This window comes from Leptonychotes weddellii, chromosome 1 (assembly GCF_054177405.1).
Source record: "Leptonychotes weddellii isolate Sample4059 chromosome 1, ASM5417740v2, whole genome shotgun sequence".
NCBI classification, from domain to species: Eukaryota; Metazoa; Chordata; class Mammalia; order Carnivora; family Phocidae; genus Leptonychotes; species Leptonychotes weddellii.
In genome coordinates, this window is record NC_138369.1 from 114,083,275 (window position 1) to 114,105,999 (window position 22,725).

The 22,725-nt window shown below is 36.9% G+C and overlaps 1 protein-coding gene across 4 annotated transcripts in view; it reads left to right on the top strand.

The window, feature by feature from the left end:
* The window catches only part of KCNMB2 (potassium calcium-activated channel subfamily M regulatory beta subunit 2), a 230,461-nt gene that overhangs the window by 28,436 nt on the left and 179,300 nt on the right, over positions 1-22,725 (top strand). For 2 of the 4 annotated variants that reach the window (XM_081829896.1, XM_081829885.1), the window contains exon 2: positions 15,150-15,255. The exons of the other annotated variants lie outside the window; for them this stretch is intronic. In XM_081829896.1, coding sequence (XP_081686022.1) covers positions 15,236-15,255 — 20 coding nt within the window. In that variant the 5' untranslated portion in view covers positions 15,150-15,235. The remainder of the gene's footprint in view (positions 1-15,149; positions 15,256-22,725) is intronic. 4 annotated transcript variants of the gene reach the window in all.

The window sequence follows — 22,725 nt, forward strand, 5'->3', positions numbered from 1 at the left end:
CTCAGTACTGATGTAGATATGAGTGCCAGAGGGCTGGGAACACTGTGTATAATCCAGGTGGAAAAACTGGATTCATTTAAAAATTGTTTCATTATTGCTTTGTGTAACGTGGAGCAGTTGGAGAAAATAAAGATTTATTAAGTATCCACTTTTGGTCAGGCGTAGTGCGAGATGCTTTATCTGTGTTATATCTAATTCTCAGGCTAACCTTAAGAAAAAGGTAATTTAGTCCCATTTTATACAAAAGAAAATCAGAGTTCAATTTAATAAACTCATTCTACTCTTACATACACTTTTGAGGGATTATAAATCAATAAAAACTTTCTGAAGAGTAATTCAGCAGAATCTATCAAAAATTTTAAGGAGCAAACTTATTACCTCAGCAATTCCATTTGTAGCCATTTATTCCCCAGAAAGACTTTCACAAGTGTGCAAGGATATTATGTGCAATTGTCTTCACTGTAGCATTATTAGTAATATTGACAATCTGGGGACAATCTAAAGGTTCTTCAGTAAAATAACTTAGGATACCACTATATTCTAGAACACTTTGAATGCAATAAAAAGAATGAAGTAGATGAAGTTAAACTCATTCAGAAAGATCTCTCAGAAATATTTTTGAGTGTAAATATCAAGATACAAAATATATGTAGCAAAGTCAACTTTTTATTAATAAAATATACCTACATCTGTATGTACATAGTGGAAGGTCTGGAATAATACATACTGAGTGATTGATAGTAGTTATATCTAGAGAATGAGAATGAGGAGCTAGGGTGGAAGGGACCACTTTCTACTTTCTGCTCTTCTGTATTATTTTAAACAGATATGTGCTGTTCCATTTTTAAGAAGATGGAAAGTCCTAGTGGGCCCAAAGTCACACAAGCAGTGGCTGGCAGGCAGAATTCAGCACAATGCTTCCTCCAGAACCTACTTCTAAGTTTGCAATTTGGAGTTTGCAAACTTCCTGATAGGAGTTTACTCTATCTAGGGTGCAAAACGATGCAAAGTAGAATTACCTGACAGAAAGAGTGAAAACTTTCCAGGGAAAATCGATTCGAGCATGGATGGGGGCCATGACAGCAACTATAAATGCACTTCCCTGCCAAAGAATACACACTTCTAGACATGGAGATCTGTACTAGACAGTGTCATGTCACATCAGCTGGTTTTTCTGAGAGTGCAGCTCTTTACAGCAGTTCCAACTATTCTATGAAGTTACCCCAGCAGACATGGTCAGATACACCTAGCTCTCCCTGATTATACCACTTCCACATACTCCATTCAAGGCATTTATATCTCCAAACTTAAACCTTCAGCATCTCCTCTGGCTTTTCTCAGGCAGCATCATGCTGAAAATCAGGATTCTAGTAAATCACATCCTCATAGCATAAATTCCATGGCAGGCAAAAGAATTGAATTTTAAGAAATACCACAGTATTTAACAACACTCTTGATTATAAATATTAATGAGGTACAGATCCTTGAAACAATGCAACTAGGACACAGTAGAACAATGAATATAAACACTTAAAAATATTTCTGAAGTTCCAAGGATACTGAGAGTGGACAAATAAAACAAAGTGATAATGAATAATCTCTTTAGAGTAGGATGGACTCTTATGAGTGGGGAAGTATCATGAGAATAACTCTATTATGAGAATCACTCCATCATGAGAACCCCTGTTAGCTACTTATAGATGTAGGTTCAAATACAAACTGAAGTCACATCTGAAAGTTCAATGGTTATAGCATTCAAGTAGGCAGTATCCTGACCCATCGCACAAACATACATGCATGCTTGTACACACATACATACCTACGTGGCAATTTCACCTCAGGGAGAAAACTCCTAGAGACTAACATACAAGTCACCTAAAAAAATGTATCCAAACCCAAATGAAAATGAACAGGTCAGCCCATCTGGGTAATATATCCTGTCTCCTTCCAGAAAACTACTGTCTCTCTGTTTTCTATTTTGTTTTTTGTTGTTATTGTTGTTGTTTTTGTTTTTGTTTTTAAGTAATCTCTACACCCAACATGGGGCTCAAACTCATGACCCTGAGATCAAGAGTCACATGCTCTACCAACTGAGCCAGTCAAGCACCCCTCTATTTTCTATTTTGAACCCAATGTCAGAGAGGAGCAGAGTATTGAATAATTACAAAAAAAAAAAAAAAGACAAACATCAAAATCCATCCCTTGACTTACATTTAGATAAGAGTGTAAAAATCAGGGCGCCTGGGTGGCTCAGTTGGTTAAGCGACTGCCTTCGGCTCAGGTCATGATCCTGGAGTCCTGGGATCGAGTCCCGCATCGGGCTCCCTGCTCAGCGGGGGGTCTGCTTCTCCCTCTGACCCTCTTCCCTCTTGTGCTCTCTGTCTCTCATTCTCTCTCTCTCAAATAAATAAATAAAATCTTTAAAAAAAAAAAAAAAGAGTGTAAAAATCAAGAAAACTTCATATGAAATTTCCTCAGGTGGGGATATTTCAGCAAAAATCATTTTACTGAAGATCATTTACAATGCAAACTGCAAATGTTATCAAGCAGATTTGTGCTTTAAAATGTACCACTATATTCTACAGATTAACCACCTGATGGCTCCACACGAAAAATTACACCAAAACACACTGGTGTTAGTACAATTGAGAAGCGTTCATTTAGAGATAAACTTCCTACCTCTTGGAGCTGTAGGTACTGAGGATGCATAATAACAAGTAATCACATGAATTAATAAGATGCCTTCAAACCTTTCAGCACTTAACATAAGTAGTTATTTTCCAGCCAGCACATCATGACTATATCAAAAGTGTTCTTGGCATATCACCATTCTGGGTTTTCTCATCCCATCTTTACCCTTGCCAATATTTGACCAGAGGTAAAAAGTTCAATGTAAATAATCAGAGCTTCAGAGTGTGCATATATGTGAATATATATGTCTAAGTAGCTCACTTAAACAAGGTATCATTTACCCATTAGTCAATATTATCTGTTTGAAATTTACCTAAGACCTAGAAAATAAGCAGGAAAAGTCCTGAGCAACCAAAAGAAAGGTCTAAAAGTAAAGATAAAGTAGACCATATATGTAATACATCTAGTGGCTTATAGAAGGTATTCAGTAAATGATCACCATATTACTACCATTATCATCATTGTCTCCACATGGCTACAGAGGACCTGGGATCAGTTATCCTAGAAAATGTACTCAAATTTAATGCAGCTAAGAAGCAATCAACTGAAATGGAAGACACATTTTGCTTCTGCCAAACCTACTTAAAATACTAAAGAGTTACAGTTAGCATTCTGACAATAAGGGAGAAAATTATAAATGTCAGACATAAATCAATAGGAAAGAAGTGTGGCCATTTACACCAGGATGCATAGTTTAGAGGATCTGAGGCCAGGGAGATCACGTGTAATCTTTGCAAAGCATACACTTTATGTTCTTAATGATGACACCGTGATAAGAATAGTAGCCACGGAGTCAGATCTGAGTTCAAGTCCCAGCTCTACCTCCTTATGGTTTTGTGATCTTAGTTAAGTTAGTTAACCATTCTGATCCTCAGCTCACTCCTCTATTAAGTAAGGATTGTATCTCTTCCATGATAACTCTAAATGAGATGTAAATTATAAATGGCTAACAAAGGGATCACCACATGGAATCCACTTATTAAATGGCAGCTATAAGGGCGCCTGGCTGGCTCAGTCAGAAGAGCATGCAACTCTTGATCTCGGGGTCAAGAGTTTGAGCCCCATGGTGAGTGTAGAGATTACTTAAATATTTTTTAAAATGGTAGCTATATTATTATTACACCTTGCTTTGAAAAAACATGAAAATACATAATTAACTTTAAAAGATCCCTTTCAAATAGTTTAATTCTATAAATCAATTTTGTCATGTAAGAGGATAATTTTCAGTTATCTAAAAAATGAATATACGGAAAGCCTATTCCTACATGATGCTTCCATGAATATGAAAAGTTGGTTTATAATATAATATATAATCAGACACAGGTGAAGGAGAAGATATGTAACCAAAAGGCAGAAAGAAAGAACAATGTCTTTTTTTCCCTTTATCTGGGTGAAAGTAAGTTCACAAATGTCTCAGACTTAAAAGGCTGTTGAAAAATTGTTGAAACTGGACCAATCACTGCACTTCTGTAAGTGCAACTGTCCTAGCTTGGAAGTATATTTCCAGTGTTTCTTCCATGACATTTCTCTGTTTGTCCATTTAAAATCACAGACAAAATGTGAATTCCTCCAAATATACTCTTATAAATGCCAGTGATATCTTGAGCATCTACAATGGCAGAGGAAAGAATTCCTCTTTGAAAGAGTACAAAACCTTCTGATGACATTCATGCTATGACCTTGGACACATTCAATCGGTTTAATAGCCATAGTATTCCACAGCTCTTATGAGGAATGGTAAAAAGAAAGGGAGAGAAGTATGGAATAACCAGTGCCTCTCTAGCACTTGAAAGACACTCAAGAAATCCCTATTGAGTTAGTAAATATATCTATCCTAACTGGAATGTACAGAGAAATCTTTAAGATAATAGATAGATAAAATTAGGACTTGGTTCAAAAGAGCTGAGCCTATTATTCAGAATTCTGGATATAAATGACAAAAATACAGCTCAAACACAACCAAACAAATATAAAATGTATTGGCTCATATAAGTAAAAATGTCAGAAGTTGACTACTTTTGGCATAGCTAGATCTGCTGCTCAAAAATGTCCTCTCTTCATTTCTTGGCTTCTTGTCTTTTGGGTTGGCTGCATCTTCCAGAAATTTCTCTCCATGTGTTAAGAATAGATAGACTTTGCCCTCAGAAAGACAGAAAGGCTCTCAAACATCCAAGTAATTACCCAGAAAGGGACTCCACATGACCCTGCTTAGATTTGACTGGCCCTGCACGGATCACAGCATTCTAATTTGCCACCTTGGTTCATGTGACCACATCTGGAGTGGGGTGGGGAGCAGTGCTCTGTGATTGATAGCCCTACCAGAAACATATGATGAGAAAAAGGGACAATTTCCAAAAGAAAGATGTAGGAAAGACAAAATGGTAGATGCCAACTAGAGTTCCCTACAATAAATTACTTTAATATCCTCTCTTGGTTCCTTCCTTGAGCCTCTGTAATATTATACTCAGTGGTTTACATGCCCCAGACCTCACCAGGACTTAAGCTCTCTCAGGGTAAAGGATGTGTTTTTCTCAGGATGTGGTTCATTAGACATTGTGAGCACTCACTAATTTAAAGGAATAACTTACAAAAAAATCTTATATTGTAAAGAATTATACAAATGTATATTTTTATACATTTAAACTGCAAATAATCAAGAATTATACAAATGTAAATATTTAGAGCCATGGACTTGTCTTTGACCTTCTCATAGAGTTAAAAACATCAGAACTTCTATCTTAAAATTCAGTGATTTTAGGAGATGATGCAGGACTGCTTCTGACAATGGCTTCTGCATCTATGCTTCCTTCAACTTACATCTTTTTATTGCATGCCATTTTTCCTCATTCACATCAAAAAGAGGCTGAAGATAAAATATCATGTTATACAAGTTATATTTCCAGGTAATAGTACCCACTGTAATACTGTTTCCCTGTTCCTGGCATTGAACAAGATACCTGAAAAGTAGCCACATCTGTTTTCCTTTGTGTTAGTTATCACATCTAGGCTGGCTTGCATTGGCTCTTTCTCCTGTAAATGATGTTTCCCTTAATACTCAGAGTGAAGTGGTTTGTGGCCACTCAATATACTTTCAGCCCTTTACAAGTCATCACTATCTTGAAATTTCACTATCTTGAAAGTTAAGTCTCTCACCAATTTTTCTAAAATTACATATCTAAGCTTCTCTCTCAAGGCTTTCTGGTTTTCATGTATTTATAATTATGTTAGGAAGAAAAATTATAACCCTCTAAAGGAAGACCATGTTTTAATCATCATTTTTTAATCACCAAAAAAAATGCTCCTAAAAGTACATTTGTATTTGGTCTGAAAAAGGAAAAAGTGAGTGGAGAAAATGTGAAAATATTTCAGTAAAGATAAGACTAGAAAGTCAAGTCTCATTAAAATGAACACTGCTGCAATAGAAGTTCACTATAATTAAAATATTTCCAAGCTCTCTCTGGACAGTGACCAATAGTAATGATGTCTTTTTGCTCTTGCTAAAATAAAAGTTTCTTTTGTTAATAACTCAGAATTACAAAGGCTTTATCCCTCAATTCCTAATTGTCACTAGCTATTGTGGAGGGGGAAAAAGCCTGAATACTTGATTCTGGAGCAAAAAGTGGAAAGAAGAGCAGAAAACACCAACTAATACAGCAAAATCTCCTCACAAAGAAATGACCATCAAAAGAAATATAAAATGCATCAGTGTTATTTTTTTTACAAAAAAAGAAGGAAATGAGTAATAGAATCCATGGACTCTACCAAGAAGAAAAGGAGCTTTGATCAAAAATGTAAGCTATCTTGCATTACAATTTACACAAAAGTTTTACTTATATCACCTCATAGAGTGTAACAATTCAACAAAGTTATGTAGTAAATATTATATTATCACTTTGCAGATTAGGAAACTGCAATTCAGACTTGAAGTGTTTTCCCAAGAGAGAAAGCCAGCCATCTTCTCATTTAAACATTTTGTACTGTTTCCATAACACCACATCTGCCTTGGTTACTTCAATAAATTAACCATATATTTTATAAATACTGAGGCCCTATATGCCCTTTGAATAAAATCTCTAATTCATTATAGTTTCATTCTTTCTACTTTTTAGTTGTCCCACATATATATGTCTAGATTATAGTTTTACTTCTCATTTTTCTATAGCTTCTCTTTTATTTATTTTTTAATTTAATTTTATTTTATTATGTTATGTTAATCACCATACATCATTAGTTTTTGATGTAGTGATCCATGATTCATTGTTTTCATATATAACAATCTAAAATGTAGATGACACCTAATAATTTATGTATTGAGGATTAGATGGGATATAAATTATGGTTATGCAATAAAACAAGTCATCTTTTCTCATGATAGGCATTTAGTAGTATTGTATAAGAATTGAAAAAAGTATGCTATGCAGTGAAATATGTCAGCATTGCCTACAATTAGATGATATAGATCTAACACAATTTTATCATCAATTTGCAGCATGGATGAGAAATAACTGCAGAAGGAAAAATCTGTGTAAATGTGCATGAAAGGACTCACTGAGCTTACATTCTAATTATAATGACAGGAAGAGAAAGAGCCACTTAAAACACTCAACCCAACAGTTCTCTCCATTCAAGTTCACCTAACTACTGAAAAAAAATGGCCTCAAAACATAAGTTCCATTATTTCAGTTATCTTTGTACGTTATTCTCAACCTATACTAAATTCAGTACATTGGACAGCATCTTGGCTTAAAAAAAAAAAAAAAAAATAGCCATCTACTGGCCAGGAACCTGAGCAATCTTGGTACAGTTAGTTGGAGTTTTCAGATTCTAAGATGAAGAGGAAAAAGAAAATATTTTGTGATCCTTTCTCTGTGGACAGTTTTTTTTTTTTTCACCATAGTGGGGTCTATGGATACTCATTCCAGTTCCCTCAAACAGGACAGCCAGCCAGTTCTTACAACCCTGAACAATTAACTGACAGAGCTCAACAGTGCTCTTTCCTTGGACTCTAATCAGGTCTGTATTATCCTGCCATAGTAATTACTTTGTGGATAAAGAGGGCATAAAAAATAGCCAAGCTTTTGAGTTTGCCAGAGTTGCAGATGCTTTGAAGTTCCACTGGAAGTGCTTTGAAGTTCCAATTCTAATATTGCTAATCTATCTTCCCAAACAACCTCTAATAATATGTTAAATAAATATTTGGTAATTGAATATTTGTAAGTGAGGTGAACTATGTGAATATGTGAATCTATATTTTCCCTATGGATATAATTTCATAGCCTAATTAAGCCAGTTAAATGAACAAGTGAAATGATTCCACTCAAAATTCTCTTTCCTCTGTACTAAACTATTATTCCTTAAAATTTTTAATTAAAAATAAACCATGTGCACTGACCCAACCACACTTCTTTAGTATATATTCCATGAGGCTAGTCCTGGAAAATGTACTATTTGCTTGGAGAAATAATCATCGTGTAACATTCATAATGGTAAAATTTCCAATTCAGGCACCATCAGTTCATAAAAATAAATTCTTACATTTGCATTACAGAATGGAAAACAGAACAGAGAGGGGTGAGCCTGGAGATAGTTTCTAGAGTGGATATGTGTAAGCATTTTGAAGAAAGTTTCTCTAATAATGACTTATGATCTCTTGCTATTGGCATTTCTCAGGATTCCTTGTTTGGAAAATACATATAAATTAAGCACTTTTGTACTTACAACATTGTCTCAACAGATTCTCACAGTAACCTTACAAAATAGTTAAGGCACGAATTTGTTACCCCATTTTAAGAATGAGCAAATTGAAGATCCGAGAAATCAATTAACTTTTCAAAGTCATATGACTAACATGTTAGAACTGGGTCTCAAACACAGTTCCTGGGGCGCCTGGGTGGCTCAGTCATTGAGCATCTGACTTCGGCTCAGGTCGTGGTCCCAGCGTCCTGGGATCGAGCCCCGCCCCGGGCTCCCCGCTCCTCGGGAGGCCTGCTTTCTCTCTCCCACTCCCCCTGCTTGTGTTCCCTCTTTCGCTGTGTCTCTCTCTGTCAAATAAATGAAATCTTTAAAAAAATATATTTAAAAAATTTTTAAAAAAAAAACACAGTTCCTCTGACTCAAGCTCTATTCTACACCACTACTCCTCATGTTCCTTTGGACACATGTATTGGAAACACCTCTTCCATGAAGGTGGATAATAATCCACTTGCCTCTCTTTTCACTTGTGTTCATGTATTCTGCAATGTATCTATATTTTCCTTTGAAGTAAAGAATAAAATAGGCAGGTAGACAGCTAGGTATAATGTGCTTTCTGGAATGGTATTTAACCATGTGCTTAAATTTGCTTTAGCCAATAATTTCTGAACTTTAAAATTGCTATTCATGTGAAGAATAGGAATAGCAGTTGATAGCAAGATATTATTTCACTTCTTTCAATTGCTGCTTTCAAATGCTCTAACAATATGTATGTATCAACTTGAGAAATCATTTCACTATCCCAACCTTACTTCCCCCAAATTATATTTCACACAGTTAAACTCCAGCATTGCTATTATATTCTTAATCTCTCCCTACTATGGCTCCCTACTACCCCCACAATAAAGGATAAATTCCTTAGGATGATGTTACAAGCCATCCATTATCTACTTTTCCTTTCCTCTCCAAAATCCTTCCCCAACACTCTACTTTCTCTTTTCAGCTAAACTGAACAACTGTGCAGTTACCCAGTAGAGCCCATTTTACATTACTGTGTCTTTGCCCATAATCTCCCTTCTTTCTGAAAGGTCCTTATATGACTTTTCTATCTGAAAACTCCATTTTTTCTTCAACTTAGTTCAAGCATCAGTCCATAAAACTCCTTGAGCAATCTTTCTAATCCCTTACAAAGCAGGGTTGATGATCCTCCTTTGTTGGGCGTATCTCAATTGCAGTAAATTGTCAGGTTCTGCCTTGGTACCTACCACAGGATTCTGTAGTCAGTTGTTTGTGTGTCTCCTCCCATGTTTTATCTTATTGCCTCTGTTCCTGGCATGGTACCTAGCAAGATACAGTAGGTGCTCAATAAATGTGTATTGAATGATCAATGAATGTGTAAATATCCCAGTTAACAGAGTAGCTAAGGAAACAGAAATTCACTGATTTTTTTTAAAGGGCAGAATCATCCAAACACCAAATGTTATCTTGTCTGATCTTTCCTATGTCCTATTCTAACTAATATTCATGTAAAAGTACCAAGGATCTCAAACATATGACCTCAGCATATAATAATATAGTTGCCTAGAACCTTATACCCAGTGAGAACAGAAAGGGAGATTTATTTATCTTATGCAAAATTCTAGGGCTATCACTACTGTCCTTGAGCAAAAATTGTAATCTTGTGCATTTCTGTTGTTGGTCTGCTTTTATTCTCCCCTCTTCAGTTCTGAATATTTAAAGACAAAATAGCAAAATGAAACAAAAGGAAATTCTAGCATTTTTGAGGCAAATGTGGATCCCATGGATAATAACCTTATTCACTTGAGATTCGATCCTCAAAATGCTACTTGCATAGTAGGAAAAGCAATCCCCAAATCTGAAGAACCTCATGGAGACATACTATGAAAAGTTATAATCTTAAAGAATAAAAATCTAAACAAAGGCTTGGATTAACTAAAATAAATAGATCTGGAACTAAGTTACTAATTTTATAGTTGGATGCCTATTGTAAATGTTCTTTTTGATCCTTTATTTACAAATCCATACAGCAATTTTTGTGGAACATTGTCCAGAAACTGTTGTGGACTCTGTGGATTATAATACAAATATAATCACAAATATAAATATTTTTTATATTTATATACAAATATATTTGAGGAAATAAATATTTTAAATAACCCCAAAATGTATAATTTAAGGTCTAATTCATTAAGATAGATAAGTGCAATCAGAGTTCATGGAATCAAATTATATTCAGTCTTAAAACCAGTTCAGTATTTGAACAAAGATTTTATTTAGCAACAACATTATAGAAGGCATGATACTAAACACTGTGAGGGATGAAATAAATAGGACATAGTCTCTGCCTTCTAGATGCTTAGTATTTAGTAGCAAAGGTAAAGCATTTACACAAATAAAGCCTGTGATACATGCTAAAAGAGATTAAAGTGATAACAAAGTACAGAAGAGAGAAATTTCCCACCTAGAGGAAATCAAGAACCACTTCACAGAGAAGAGTTGCTGTCAGGCAAAATGGCAAAATATACATTAAAGCACTCCATAAACTGTAAAATCCTGTTACATCGTTAGATGTTTTTTCTAAGAGCAGAATGGAACATGTTGCACTCTAAATTAGACATCAAGGAGGATATTTGGATTAGGCACTTTTAGATGTAAAAACAGAGGTCTGCTAAGGGTACAGAAACCAAGGAAGTACATTATACCACAGACGAGGAGATGCCAGACAAAGCAGGTCCTCGTGGAGGAAGAGCTGGAAGCTGAAGCTTATTTGGAAATCAAGGTAGCACTGAGGACCCGATCAGCAGAGCTTGTGCCTTTTCACTCCTTGTCTCCACCACTTTAACTTAGCTCTTCACAGGGATTCTCTTCCTTTTGCTACAGAAACATGTGAGCTTGCTTTCTCCCCTGCCTATCTTTTCTTGCTCTGCTTTGTGAGCATTTCTCCAACAGATTCCACTTGTCTTTACCCACCTTGGACTCTACCTTAGGGCTGCTCTCTATATATTTATCTTTTCCAAACCAGGCCATATCAGATATCCCTGTGCAGCTTAAGGATTGCCACCCCTCCCCTGCCTTGACTCAGGTGCCAACCATTCATTGTCCAGTCAGCTTTGATCAGGGGGAAAGGACTCTGGTTCAAAGTTGATCATTTAGTTGTCTTCTTTCATTCACACCTTCATTCATTCACTCTCCTGTTGTTTTATGTACTAGATGATACAATGTAAACAAGATTTGTGTTAAAGTTTTTGTCCTCATGATGCTTTCCTTCTAGTTGGAGTGATAATAGTAAAAGTAAGAAAATAAACAAGCAAGACCAATTCAATTGGTGATAAATGCTGTAGAAGTATTAGGATGTATAATAAGATTGACCAGGAGTGGGGAGGGGAAGAGATGCTAACTGGCTGGGTGGTTACAGAAGGAAGGGGTGCCCTGTGAGAGGAGGAGTTGAGTCACTAGTGTGGTCAATAGTGAGTTATATCGCATACCATAAGAAAAATATACCAAGATTGCTAAGTTATTATACCAGTCCCCCTCCCAACCAAGCTCAAAATTAACTTATCAAGTTTAAATTATATATACTAGCTATTATGAGCTGTGAAGAATCAACTTATAAGTATGTAGAAGCACAAATCCAAGATAATAAAATGACCATTCAGTGATAGATTTCTTACTAGAAATTATGATAAATCAGGTAGGATTCCTACTCCATAAGATTATTGATAGGGAAAAGCCAATACAAAATGAAGGATGTAAAGCCAATTTTACATATAAGGGATCATGATCTTACTATTATCAAATAGAGAGGAAGAAAGGACATTGAATCCCAAGCCAGGTAGGCATCAATCAATCCCACTTTTTGGAAATTGTGAGTAATCCAAAAATGCTTACAATATGTACACATGGTGTTCAATAGAGAGAACATTCCCAAGCCTGAATTTCACTAGGAAAAACACTTTATGTGCATATATTCATGCCATCCCTGTTAGGAACATTATTTAAAATCAAAATCCTTTCACTTTACCATTTATTTAGCTTAAATGCACTATAATTTCCACACCTATATCTCACAAAAATATAATATTTGTCAGAAGTTTTCCTCAGTTTAAAGGTTACATTCTCAGATCCTGCCATCTTTCTACATCATCCTAAATTCACATAAAAACAGGTAAGTAGCATGACTAAAATATTTTGTTTCTTTGTTTTTTTATCGTAGGCAGGATCATGTAATTACCAGTCACGGCTTGTCTAATTTTACAAATACTGGTGGAAATTGTTCAGTAGGTCACTTTTTTTGACTGACCTTTTCCTACATCCATCACTAATTCCCCTTCACCAATTAGTTTACATTGAGCTTTCTTCTGCAGAATGATCTTTTTTCTACATCCATTCTTTAGATGTTCCAGAAATAGGACTTTTTATATGATTTGGTTTGTATGTACATTTATAAGAATTAAACAATAATTTCTCTTGGGAAACAGCATAGTGCAGAAAAAAGACCTGCATTAAATATTTTTACCATAAATAGTTGAGTGACTATAAGCAAATTATTTAACTTTTCTGAAGCTCAGCTCCTCAATGATAAAATTTATGATTAAGAGAGATGGTGTATGTAAAATTTGGGGCACAAATTAAGAACTTAGTGAACTTAGTCCTCTTTCAGGGTGGCATAATTTTCTAAGTGTCCAATTGATTATAGGAGGAAAAATAATGTACTCTGAGTTCAGTATAATACATGGTTTAGAACTTAACATGAACAGTCTTAGAGTGCACATTATTTACTTGGTGGATAAAATGGCTACCTTAGACATATTAATACATATCAAAATACATGTTTCAGAAATGTAGAAGTTATTATAAAAATTGCTATAAAATACTTACAGGATACTTGTCTGTTTAAATATGATCCATCTGCTATTTGCATTTCACAAAGTAACATGAGCAATTACATTTTCTTCTTTGGCTAATTTTATACTACTCATTGGCTAAACCTCATTTTCTCATCTAAACTAGAATTAAGTTATATAAAGAGGAAACTCAATAATGCTTAGTTTCAGTCTCTTTTTGGCTGAGAATTTATCAAACACATTATTTAATTCGGTGGAGACAATGTTTTGTGATCATAAATATTCAGTTCAGAAATCTGAACTATTATTTTCCAATATGACTGAGTCACAAAGTGTTAAAACAATAATGATTTGCCTTTGATTGGCTCTCTCACCATGATGATCTCAAGAGGCTAGAATTTGGAAGCAGAATATAAATTCCCTTCTCGAGGTTAAAAATTTTCTAACTGTGTGATCCTGGAAAGTTACCTAACTTTTCTGAGGCACGGAACTCTCATTTGTAAGACTAGTAATAATGTCTACTCCACTTCCTTCACAGCTATTTTTGAGGACCAAATGAAATGATGCACATAAAAGCACTCAGAAAACTCTGAAACACTGAAACAGGTTGGAAGAAACTGGGCAGAGTAGTGGCTCCTATCTTTTTGTTCCCATAGCTGGCTGTTCACTGCACTCCCCAGTATTATAATTATCTGTTCTCATGCCTGAAACGTAATACAATAGCAGGAGGAGAGTAGAAACCTGAGGTCTGTGAAGCTCCAGACGAAACCATCTGCCATCAGCAGCCAGGAAAACCTGGGTTCAAATCACTTATTTTACCAAAAACAATGTTATCTTTGTGATGTTTTGTGATGTCCAGCTTCTGCAAGGGGACTCACAAAGGAGACGTATGGAAGACAAAAGGCAGCTAGCCAAGAGGTTGTCCTGGCTGGTGGCGTTAGCATCTCCACTTCTAGAAGGTGAGGAAAGGGGTGGCTCATGGTACTCACATCCCAACCAACAGATAAGTTTAGTGGCTCCAGAGTAGCCCACTGTCCACCATAAAAATCCCTGAGCAAGAATGAGAAATTGGTCCAAGGTTGGAGTATTAGAGGATTTTTACATTTATAGGCCAAGATAAATTGGTGAGGCTTAATGGGAGACATTGCAGGGTACTTTGCCCCAGGCAATGCTTGTTCTGATGTTACAGGAGAAAGCCTGCTCAATCTCCCGAACTTCTCTCTCTCCCCCACCCTCCAAGAGCCAAAGTCTGTACTTAAAAAAAAAAAAATCCCTAATTCCTGATTTTGGACCAAATGGTCAGATTTCTACCAGGTTAATACCAGGTAAACGGGACCCACTCAAATGCACTCTCTTGACAGAAAGGCAAGTTGATTATTACACCTGCTCTTTCCCACTGTCAAAAGACTGCAATCCTCCCCTTCCCCCATCCTCCTCAAAAAAACAAACAGAAACCATCTGAGACAGAGCCATTATTTGTATATGGTATTTGTGTGCACCTATCTACAATGTTCTTACTTCTATTAAGGAATGTTTGTCTGCCAACATTTTCGTATTTAGCAGCAAGTCTCTTCTTGACAGACTAAGAAAGGGGCCCACAGAGGAAAATTCATCATCTGATTAAGGCTTTCAGGCCAATTAAAACTCTCTAGACAGTATACGCTTTCCTTCACTTAAATTTCAGTGAACAGAAAGTAGATTATCTCTTCAGGCAATTATCAACTCTAAAAGTGCTTGTGGTTTCAAGATTTTGGCACAACTTGCTGAAAATAGCATCATCATAATACAGTTGTACAAACACTAATTTCAATGGCTCTTTTGTCCCACATGATATATGATCAAATTTAGGAAGGTCTGTTTTCCCCCCTCAGGGTCATTTCTTTTTTTTTTTTTTTTCCACAGAGCCAATCTGCATCACTTAAGTTCAAACTATTACATTAGCCAACCTTTTCACTAGACTAGAGAACTTCTTTTTAATTGTCCATATCATGGCCAACATGCATCAAAGGTAGGACCATTATTTTCCACTTATTTTCTCTTCTAGAGAACCAAATTCTTATAGGAGGAGTTTTTAGGGTTGGGAAGAGGAGAGTGTCTGAGACCGGGAGCAGATTCTATCATCAGCAGTCTGATCTGGCTCTGTAAATATGCCAAGCTGGGGACACTTCATACAGTTCTGTATTCGGGTTTCAGTTGGACTTGTTTTCCTTACAGACATAGGGTAGACTCACTGGGACTTGATCCAGAGACAGGCATCCGATGGAAGCTGCCTGAATAATTTTGCATCTTTATTATTAGAGCAGTATGATGCTAGTTTTCTGGGGCACTATGGTCTCGCTTAAAACGTGTATAAACTGCTTTATTAGAGATTATAGCACTATTGGGAAAGAAAACAAAAGTGATCATTTATATGATAATGTAAGCTGAGAATTTAGGAATGATTCATTCTCATAAATGCTCCAACACCACCATGTAAGTTTATTGCTTAGTACGTATGGTGGAACAGAAGTTCTATCCAGAAAGTAAAGTCTTTTATAAAATGATCTTTAATTGATTTTTTTTTCTCTAAATCGTAGAGTGATATATAAAACTTGGTATGATTTTAGGGTGTAAAGATTGCCACAGCTTCCCTTCCCCCAGTTTCTCTGCTCCATCTCCTCTGCCTCTTCAGACTGGGGCAGCTTCAGGGACCAAGAGGGGATACTGGGAGGGGAACCAAGTTTGGGATGGAGGATTATGACTAGATGAATTCTAAGGTTCCCTCCAACCCTGACTTTCGCCTGCCCTGAGAGATAGAAATAATTTCCAGCTGCAAACACCAGTGGAGATCCCAGTTAAAAAGGAATTTTGTGATATTCAAGTGGACAGTCGGCGGGGGGGGCGGAAAGCAGGAATTGTGGTAACAGGTTAAACAGGGAGTCTGAGGAAGGACTATTTTAGTCAACATTTTATTTCAGCTTAAAATAAATCCTGGGTCTTTAGAAGTCAGTTTTTGAAGGCAGTCTCTTCTATTACAATCTTTCTCAGAAGATGAGAAAGGGGTAAGGGGTGGGAGTTTTTCTAGAAGCATGTGGAAAAAAAAAAAAAGATGAAAAAATAATCTCTCCTAATAAAAGAAATAGGACTGATACAATTGTGTGATAAAATTGTGTAGTGATTAAAAACCCTATCATTTTTTCAGATACATCAATAGCTAAATACAAATACATTCTCACTAAACATTTTTCTTTTCAATGTTTCTCTAGTAGCCCAAGTAATATATGACCACATGCCCTTTGCATTACTTACACAAAAAGTAACCACTACTAACATGTTTTTTAATATTTTTTCTACATTTACATATATTTTATGTCACGGTTTTTATTTTTTTACAGGAAATACACCAATCTTTTCCCTTATGGTTTCCAGGTTTGATGTCAAGATTAAAACAATATTCCTTTATACTTTTTCTAGGATAATAGAGTTTTTTGTGTTTAGAATATTAATCAACCTGGAATTTGTTTTGGATGATATCAGAGGAATATTGTTTTTTATTTTTCTCCAAATGGGCCTAACAGTCTCCTCTTCCTTTCCTGATTTACAATGCCACATTTATCACATAAGCATAGTAGATGGGTTGGAGGGCATGATTTGCACCCTATTCTGCTCCGTTGGTCTATTTATCTATTCCTCTACTAATACCATATGGGTGTTAACTTCTTCAGTTTTTGTACATTTTTCTACGAGGGAAAATCTTCACTTAAAGATTTTTGTTTTAAAGATTTTATGTATTCATTTGAGAGAGAGAAAGAGAGAGAGCACAAGCAGGGGGAGAGGCAGAGGGAGAAAGACTCCCCACTGAGCTGGGAGCCCCACATGGGGCTCAATCCCAGGACCTGGAGATCATGACCTGAGCTGAAGGCAGACGCTTAACCATCTGAGCCACCCAGGCACCCCATTCATTTAACCATCTTTAATAAATAATTCCTAATAAATTTTCCAATAGAGATGGATTATCCCAGTCTGAGCTAAGGCCGGGGAAGTGCTGGGAAATCCAGGATGGAAGAAAGAAACCCTGGAATCCGAGGATCTTTCTTCCTCAACAAACAGAATTCTGTGGGTTCACTCCACTTTCCAGTGATCTTTCTGTCTGAGGGTCCAGGTGACTCTGCCACTAGGCCATGGCAAGTAACAGAACACCTGAAGAAGCCAAGGAATATAATCTTCACCAAAATCAGGCCCTGCCTTTTAGTCGGTCAGAGCCTAGCAGGAAAAAAAGGCACCCAGATAGAAGAGGGGCTCATTCTAACTTGGAGTTGAATGAGAGGTTCAAATCCCTGCCACTATCACCTGAAGGAAAAGCAGAAGTTTCCTGTGAGTGAATAATTCATTTCACTGATAGGAGAGAGAAAGGATTTTCAGGAAACTTTGAGCAAGGAGATGATAGAAGGTACCTAAACTGTCCCCTAGGAGTGTGTTAACAAACCAAATGAAAGCTTCTTTGTTCACTTCTCACGACATATCCTCTACAGAAGCAAACTGGTCTTTGTAGAAAGGAGACCTCTGTTAAAATAATGATATTTATTAAATGTTTATTATGTACCAGACACACATATGTATGCGTGTATACATATAATTTTTAATATTTTAATTTATATATAATACAGTTTACATATAATTTATATTTTAATGTGTGTGTGTGTGTGTATCTTAATTTCTTCATGACAAGCACCCTCGAAGGTAGCTATTACGATTTTCATTTCACATTTGAAGACACGGAGGCTGAGCTTCCCCCCAACATCATGGCTGTCGTAGGCATTACTACGCCACTCTCAGCCTCGGGCTCCTCGTGGAGAAAAGAGGAGGGTCCTGCAATGGACTACCATGAGTAATTTTTGAGCTAATGGCTATAAAACAGGCAGCAGAGGGCCCGGCTCCTAGAAAGTACTCAACAGCTAATAACCATTCGGGTCATACAACTAAGTGGCCCGATAGGTCTCTGCATAAAGTGATTCCCCTCAGGCTCAAATCAAACACTAAATACTTATTAGGTTGTTTTGTTTTCAAACCATCTTCTACAGCCTTTAAAAAAGGCCCTTTATAAAAATAAAAGCAAGTTTATCTAAAAAGAAAATGATTTAAAATACAAGCTCATTACAAATAAATATAATAGGTTTTTACTCCAACATTCCAACCACTCAGCTCTCACCTTCCAAGCCTGCCAGTCAGGTCAACAGCAGGTTTCTAGACCCCAGGTTTCTTTTCTTTTTTTTTTAAGATTTTATTTATTCATTTGAGACACAGAGATACAGAGAGAGAGAGAGCATGAGCAGGGAGAGAGGCAGAGGGAGAAGGAGAAGCAGGCTCCCTACTGAGCCAGGAGCCTGATGCGAGGCTCAATCCCAAGACCCTGGGATCATGACCTGAGCCGAAGGCAGATGCTTAACCATCTGAGCCACCCGGGCACCCCTAGACCCCAGATTTCTGATAAAAGCACTAAAAAGCATTTGGTTTTGCCAGCACACGTGGCTCTGCCTGAGCCCACATTCAAACCCTGAGATTGTGCTGATTCGACTGGAGCCGCTTAAGGAGCCCACAGACAATCCCCGTCCATAATCCCCAGGCAGAAACAGCCTCCACATCACAGGTGGGGACTCAGACCACGGCCTTCATTCAGCGAGCCCAATCAGGGTCCACTCCCATCTGAAAAAGGACTGTGTGAGGCCCTCTGGAAAGGCAGAGACCCATTCAGATCAGTTTTATGACCACGGCCCAGAGTAGCCATTCCATAGATACCTCCTGGTTAATTGACCGAAATGGCAGGGCAAAGTGAAAGCCTCGTCACTGAACTCCCTTCTGCCATTCTCTAAAGCAAGAGGCCTGAAGAAAGTCCTAACATTTTAAATTGTTCATTATGAGCCAGAAACTTTTTAATGATCTTTTTATCTAAACTTATCAAAAGATGAGATCAAGTCAGATCCGCTTCCATATCCATACACTCAAAACAGCCCACAAGTGTGACAGAGAGGAGGGTTGGCCTGAAATTAAAATGCCATCCCCTTAGATTTAAACCTTGGGAACATTTAACCAGAAAAATTGCATGTCACCTTTCTCATTCTTCCTCTTATTCCCACTTCCCTCCCTTGTTTGGTGCCAAAAAGACAGAGACACAAACGGGCAGTTGAGAGGAAAAAAGGGAGAAGGGATATTTTCAAGAAGAGTGGGTGGGACAATTTTACCTGTCCATTCACCTTATTCCTTTTTTCTCCCCTTCATAAACACTATTACATTTAAAAATTAAACATCGGTTTGGTTGACACTGAATTTGGGAAAGGGAGGAGCTTTCAAATTTTTCAATTTTTCAAAAATGGGTGCTTTTTGTTTTATGTTTGTAACTTCAGTTTCTGTCATACCATAACATGTAATTGCATTAAATTATTTTTGGACAATTAAGGGAGAACATCACCCATTGTCCCACCACTCAGAACTAATAATAGCTGACGACTTAACTGAAAACTTTCTATGTGGCAGACACTTCACCAAGAGCTTTGTACATTACCTTGTTTAATCCTATAAACTATAGGATTGTAGTTTATAAAATAACAACACTATAAAATAAGTACTATTATTATCTTCTCTCTGTAGTTGAAATTAAGGCACAGAGTAGTTATTTGCCAGAGTCACACAGCTTATAATTGGTTAAAACAGTACTCAGAGTCTGATTCCAATGCTCATGCCCTCAACCATCCTCCTTTCATCTAATACTTTAATCACTTTTTAAAATAAAGTTGACCTCTAAACAAACCCCCTGTCCTCATGCAGTTGAACATCCACATATACTAATAGCTTACTACTGTTGATCAGAAGCCTTACCAATAACATAAGCAATTAACACATATTTTGCATGTCATATGTATCTAAACTGTATTCTTACGATAAAGCTAAAGAAAAGAAACTGTTAAGAAAATCATAAGAGAAAATGCATTTACAGTAGTGTACTGTATTTGTTGAAAAAAAAAATCTTTGTAGAATTGGACCCACGCAGTTCAAACCCATGTTGTTCAAAGGTCCACTGTAGAGTTAAATCATACCGCACTTATAGTTTTGGAACAGAACTAGTACACTCTTCTTCCCCCAAACAGGGAGATTTCCTGGTCTCTATTTGAAGGGGAAAAAAGGCAAGTCTAGTAACTTCATTTCACTGTGTTGAATGATGTTGCACAAACCACTAAAAAAACGTAAGATTAGTGACTGAAAGCAAATGGCTTCAGGATTTTGCAGAGGAAACTTATAAAACATGGTATGTTCTAGAATGGAGAGGAGGCTGATGTCTCTCAAATCCCCTTCTAAGGGGTCTCTATTTAAAGTGATTCCCCTCTTCTCTGTCAGTCCCACACACCTGAGAACTGCCAGAGGAAAATCTCAGACTTCCCACATACAATCAAGATGCAATGCTAAAATAATAAAAATTCGTTTGAGGTGTCAACATATATACAAGTCTGCCTAAAGGAAGGGCTGACTGTGATGTTTCATACCCCTTGTCTTCGAATTGCAAAGATCACCGGGTTTTCACTGCTTTTTCCTTTTCCAGAGCGCATTCTTGTTGTAGAACCGTAAACTCTATCGAGGGAGCTTCAAGGTATGCATAAACGAGGAGCTTGTGGCTTCTCAGCCTTAGACCTTCCTGGCGGGGAGGTAGCGCTCCTGTCTTCCTTGCTGTAGACCAATTTCCCAGAAGAAACCCGGGGAATTTAGCAGCACTTAGCCAGCCCTTCTTCCAAGTACAAAGAGACTGTCGGGATGAGTTGTTAAAATCTTGCTCCACCCCTTCCTGCTATGGGCAAATCCCTAACTTCTATGGTCAGTTACTGCTCTAAAAAAAGAAGGCATGGACTCAAACAGTGCTCTTCTGTTGAAGCCCTGGGGCTCTGATGTAGGATATCCAGTCCAACAGTCAGCAGCTTGAGAAGATCAGACCAGCCTCTCCCTGCACCCTGGCTTCATTCAGAGCATCTCTGCCTTTATCTTTTTATATTTGGGGGTTCTATATAAAACTTCATTTGAAAAAAAAAAAGTCTGCAGTTACAATTTTTTTTTTTTGTAAAAATCACTGGATTGGATGATTCCTAAAGTCTGCTTCAGTTCTATGCAATCTTTTTTTTTATATATATATATAATAACCCAGTTCAAGCTTGTATATTTCATGTGTATATTTCATGTGAAGCCAAAAGAGTACATCCTCCTCACATCTGTAGTATACACTGTTTTCCACAAGCTTTTTTTTTTTTTTGGCGGTGGGGAGGGCTTATTGCTTTTACTGGCAATATTTATGGAAGGTCTGAATTATCTTAATCATACGGGTACCTGCAGATCATGTTCAAGCTACATAATGTGTGATCTTTCACTTAGTCTTCACACAGCGTTTTCAAAGGCATAGTTTGACCACATTATTTCAGACTCTGGGAAACCAAGAGTCCTAGGTGGAACACAAAGGTATTACTGATCAGCTTCTGCCTCCCCCAAAGAAGGGATCATATCTAGTTTCCTAAGACACAGGTTCATTGAAGACACTGACATTATTTAATGTTTATCTCACAGTCTTAAGGAATGACACATATGTGAAATGCATCAAGAGCTTGATACTCAAATTGCTGGAAAGGGACAGCTGGATTTGCAATTATCATGTTATGTTGGCATCAGCCACAAAGAGTGCTGTGAAGGCCTATATGTATTTTCTGTAAACAGAAGATGTTAGTAGCGAAGAATTTTTTTAGTGTAGTATTGATCAGTCTAGCATCTGGGTAATACTAGAATCCTAGAAAGTCTCTATGTTTTGGTAAACTCATTGTTTGTGCCTGCCTATTTTGTTTCATTTAAGCCACTTTCAAACCGTAGTACACAGGCCATCTGCATTCGCATCATGGCGGGGAAAAGTGAAAATTTCATTTTAGAAAAGTGAAAATTTCTACTGAATCAGAATCTTATAAGAAGGGCCTGTGTTGTTAGCATGTTTTCCAGGGCTTCTAGTGCACACCAGTTCCTTTTATTTTGTGTGTGTGACCGCTTTACCGTAATAGGGCCTCAGAAAACATCATTTGTGTGTTCCGAATCATTGGCCTCCACAGTTATGAGGTTTGGCAAGTCTCCTTGCTATTGGATTTTTTTCTTTTTAAAGGAAGTAGGGACAGTGGAGTCTCTGGGGTGGGGATGTTGTAGATGATCTCTTAAGTTCCCTGCCAACTCGAACATGCTATTCCTGATGCTATTTGGGTTAACTTAAGCTTAAAGGCCAGAGCAGTTTATCCCCTTAGGTACTCTTCAGTTAGAACTAATATCTATTAAATGGCATATATTCAACCTGGAAGAAACAGAAACTTTTAAAATATTTATGTACATATTTATGATATGTGAAATGGAAAATGATACATCTGGGAACAAGAAATAGAAATGAAAAAAGTGTCCAATAAAATAAGCAAACCAGGAAGAAGTTATATATCAC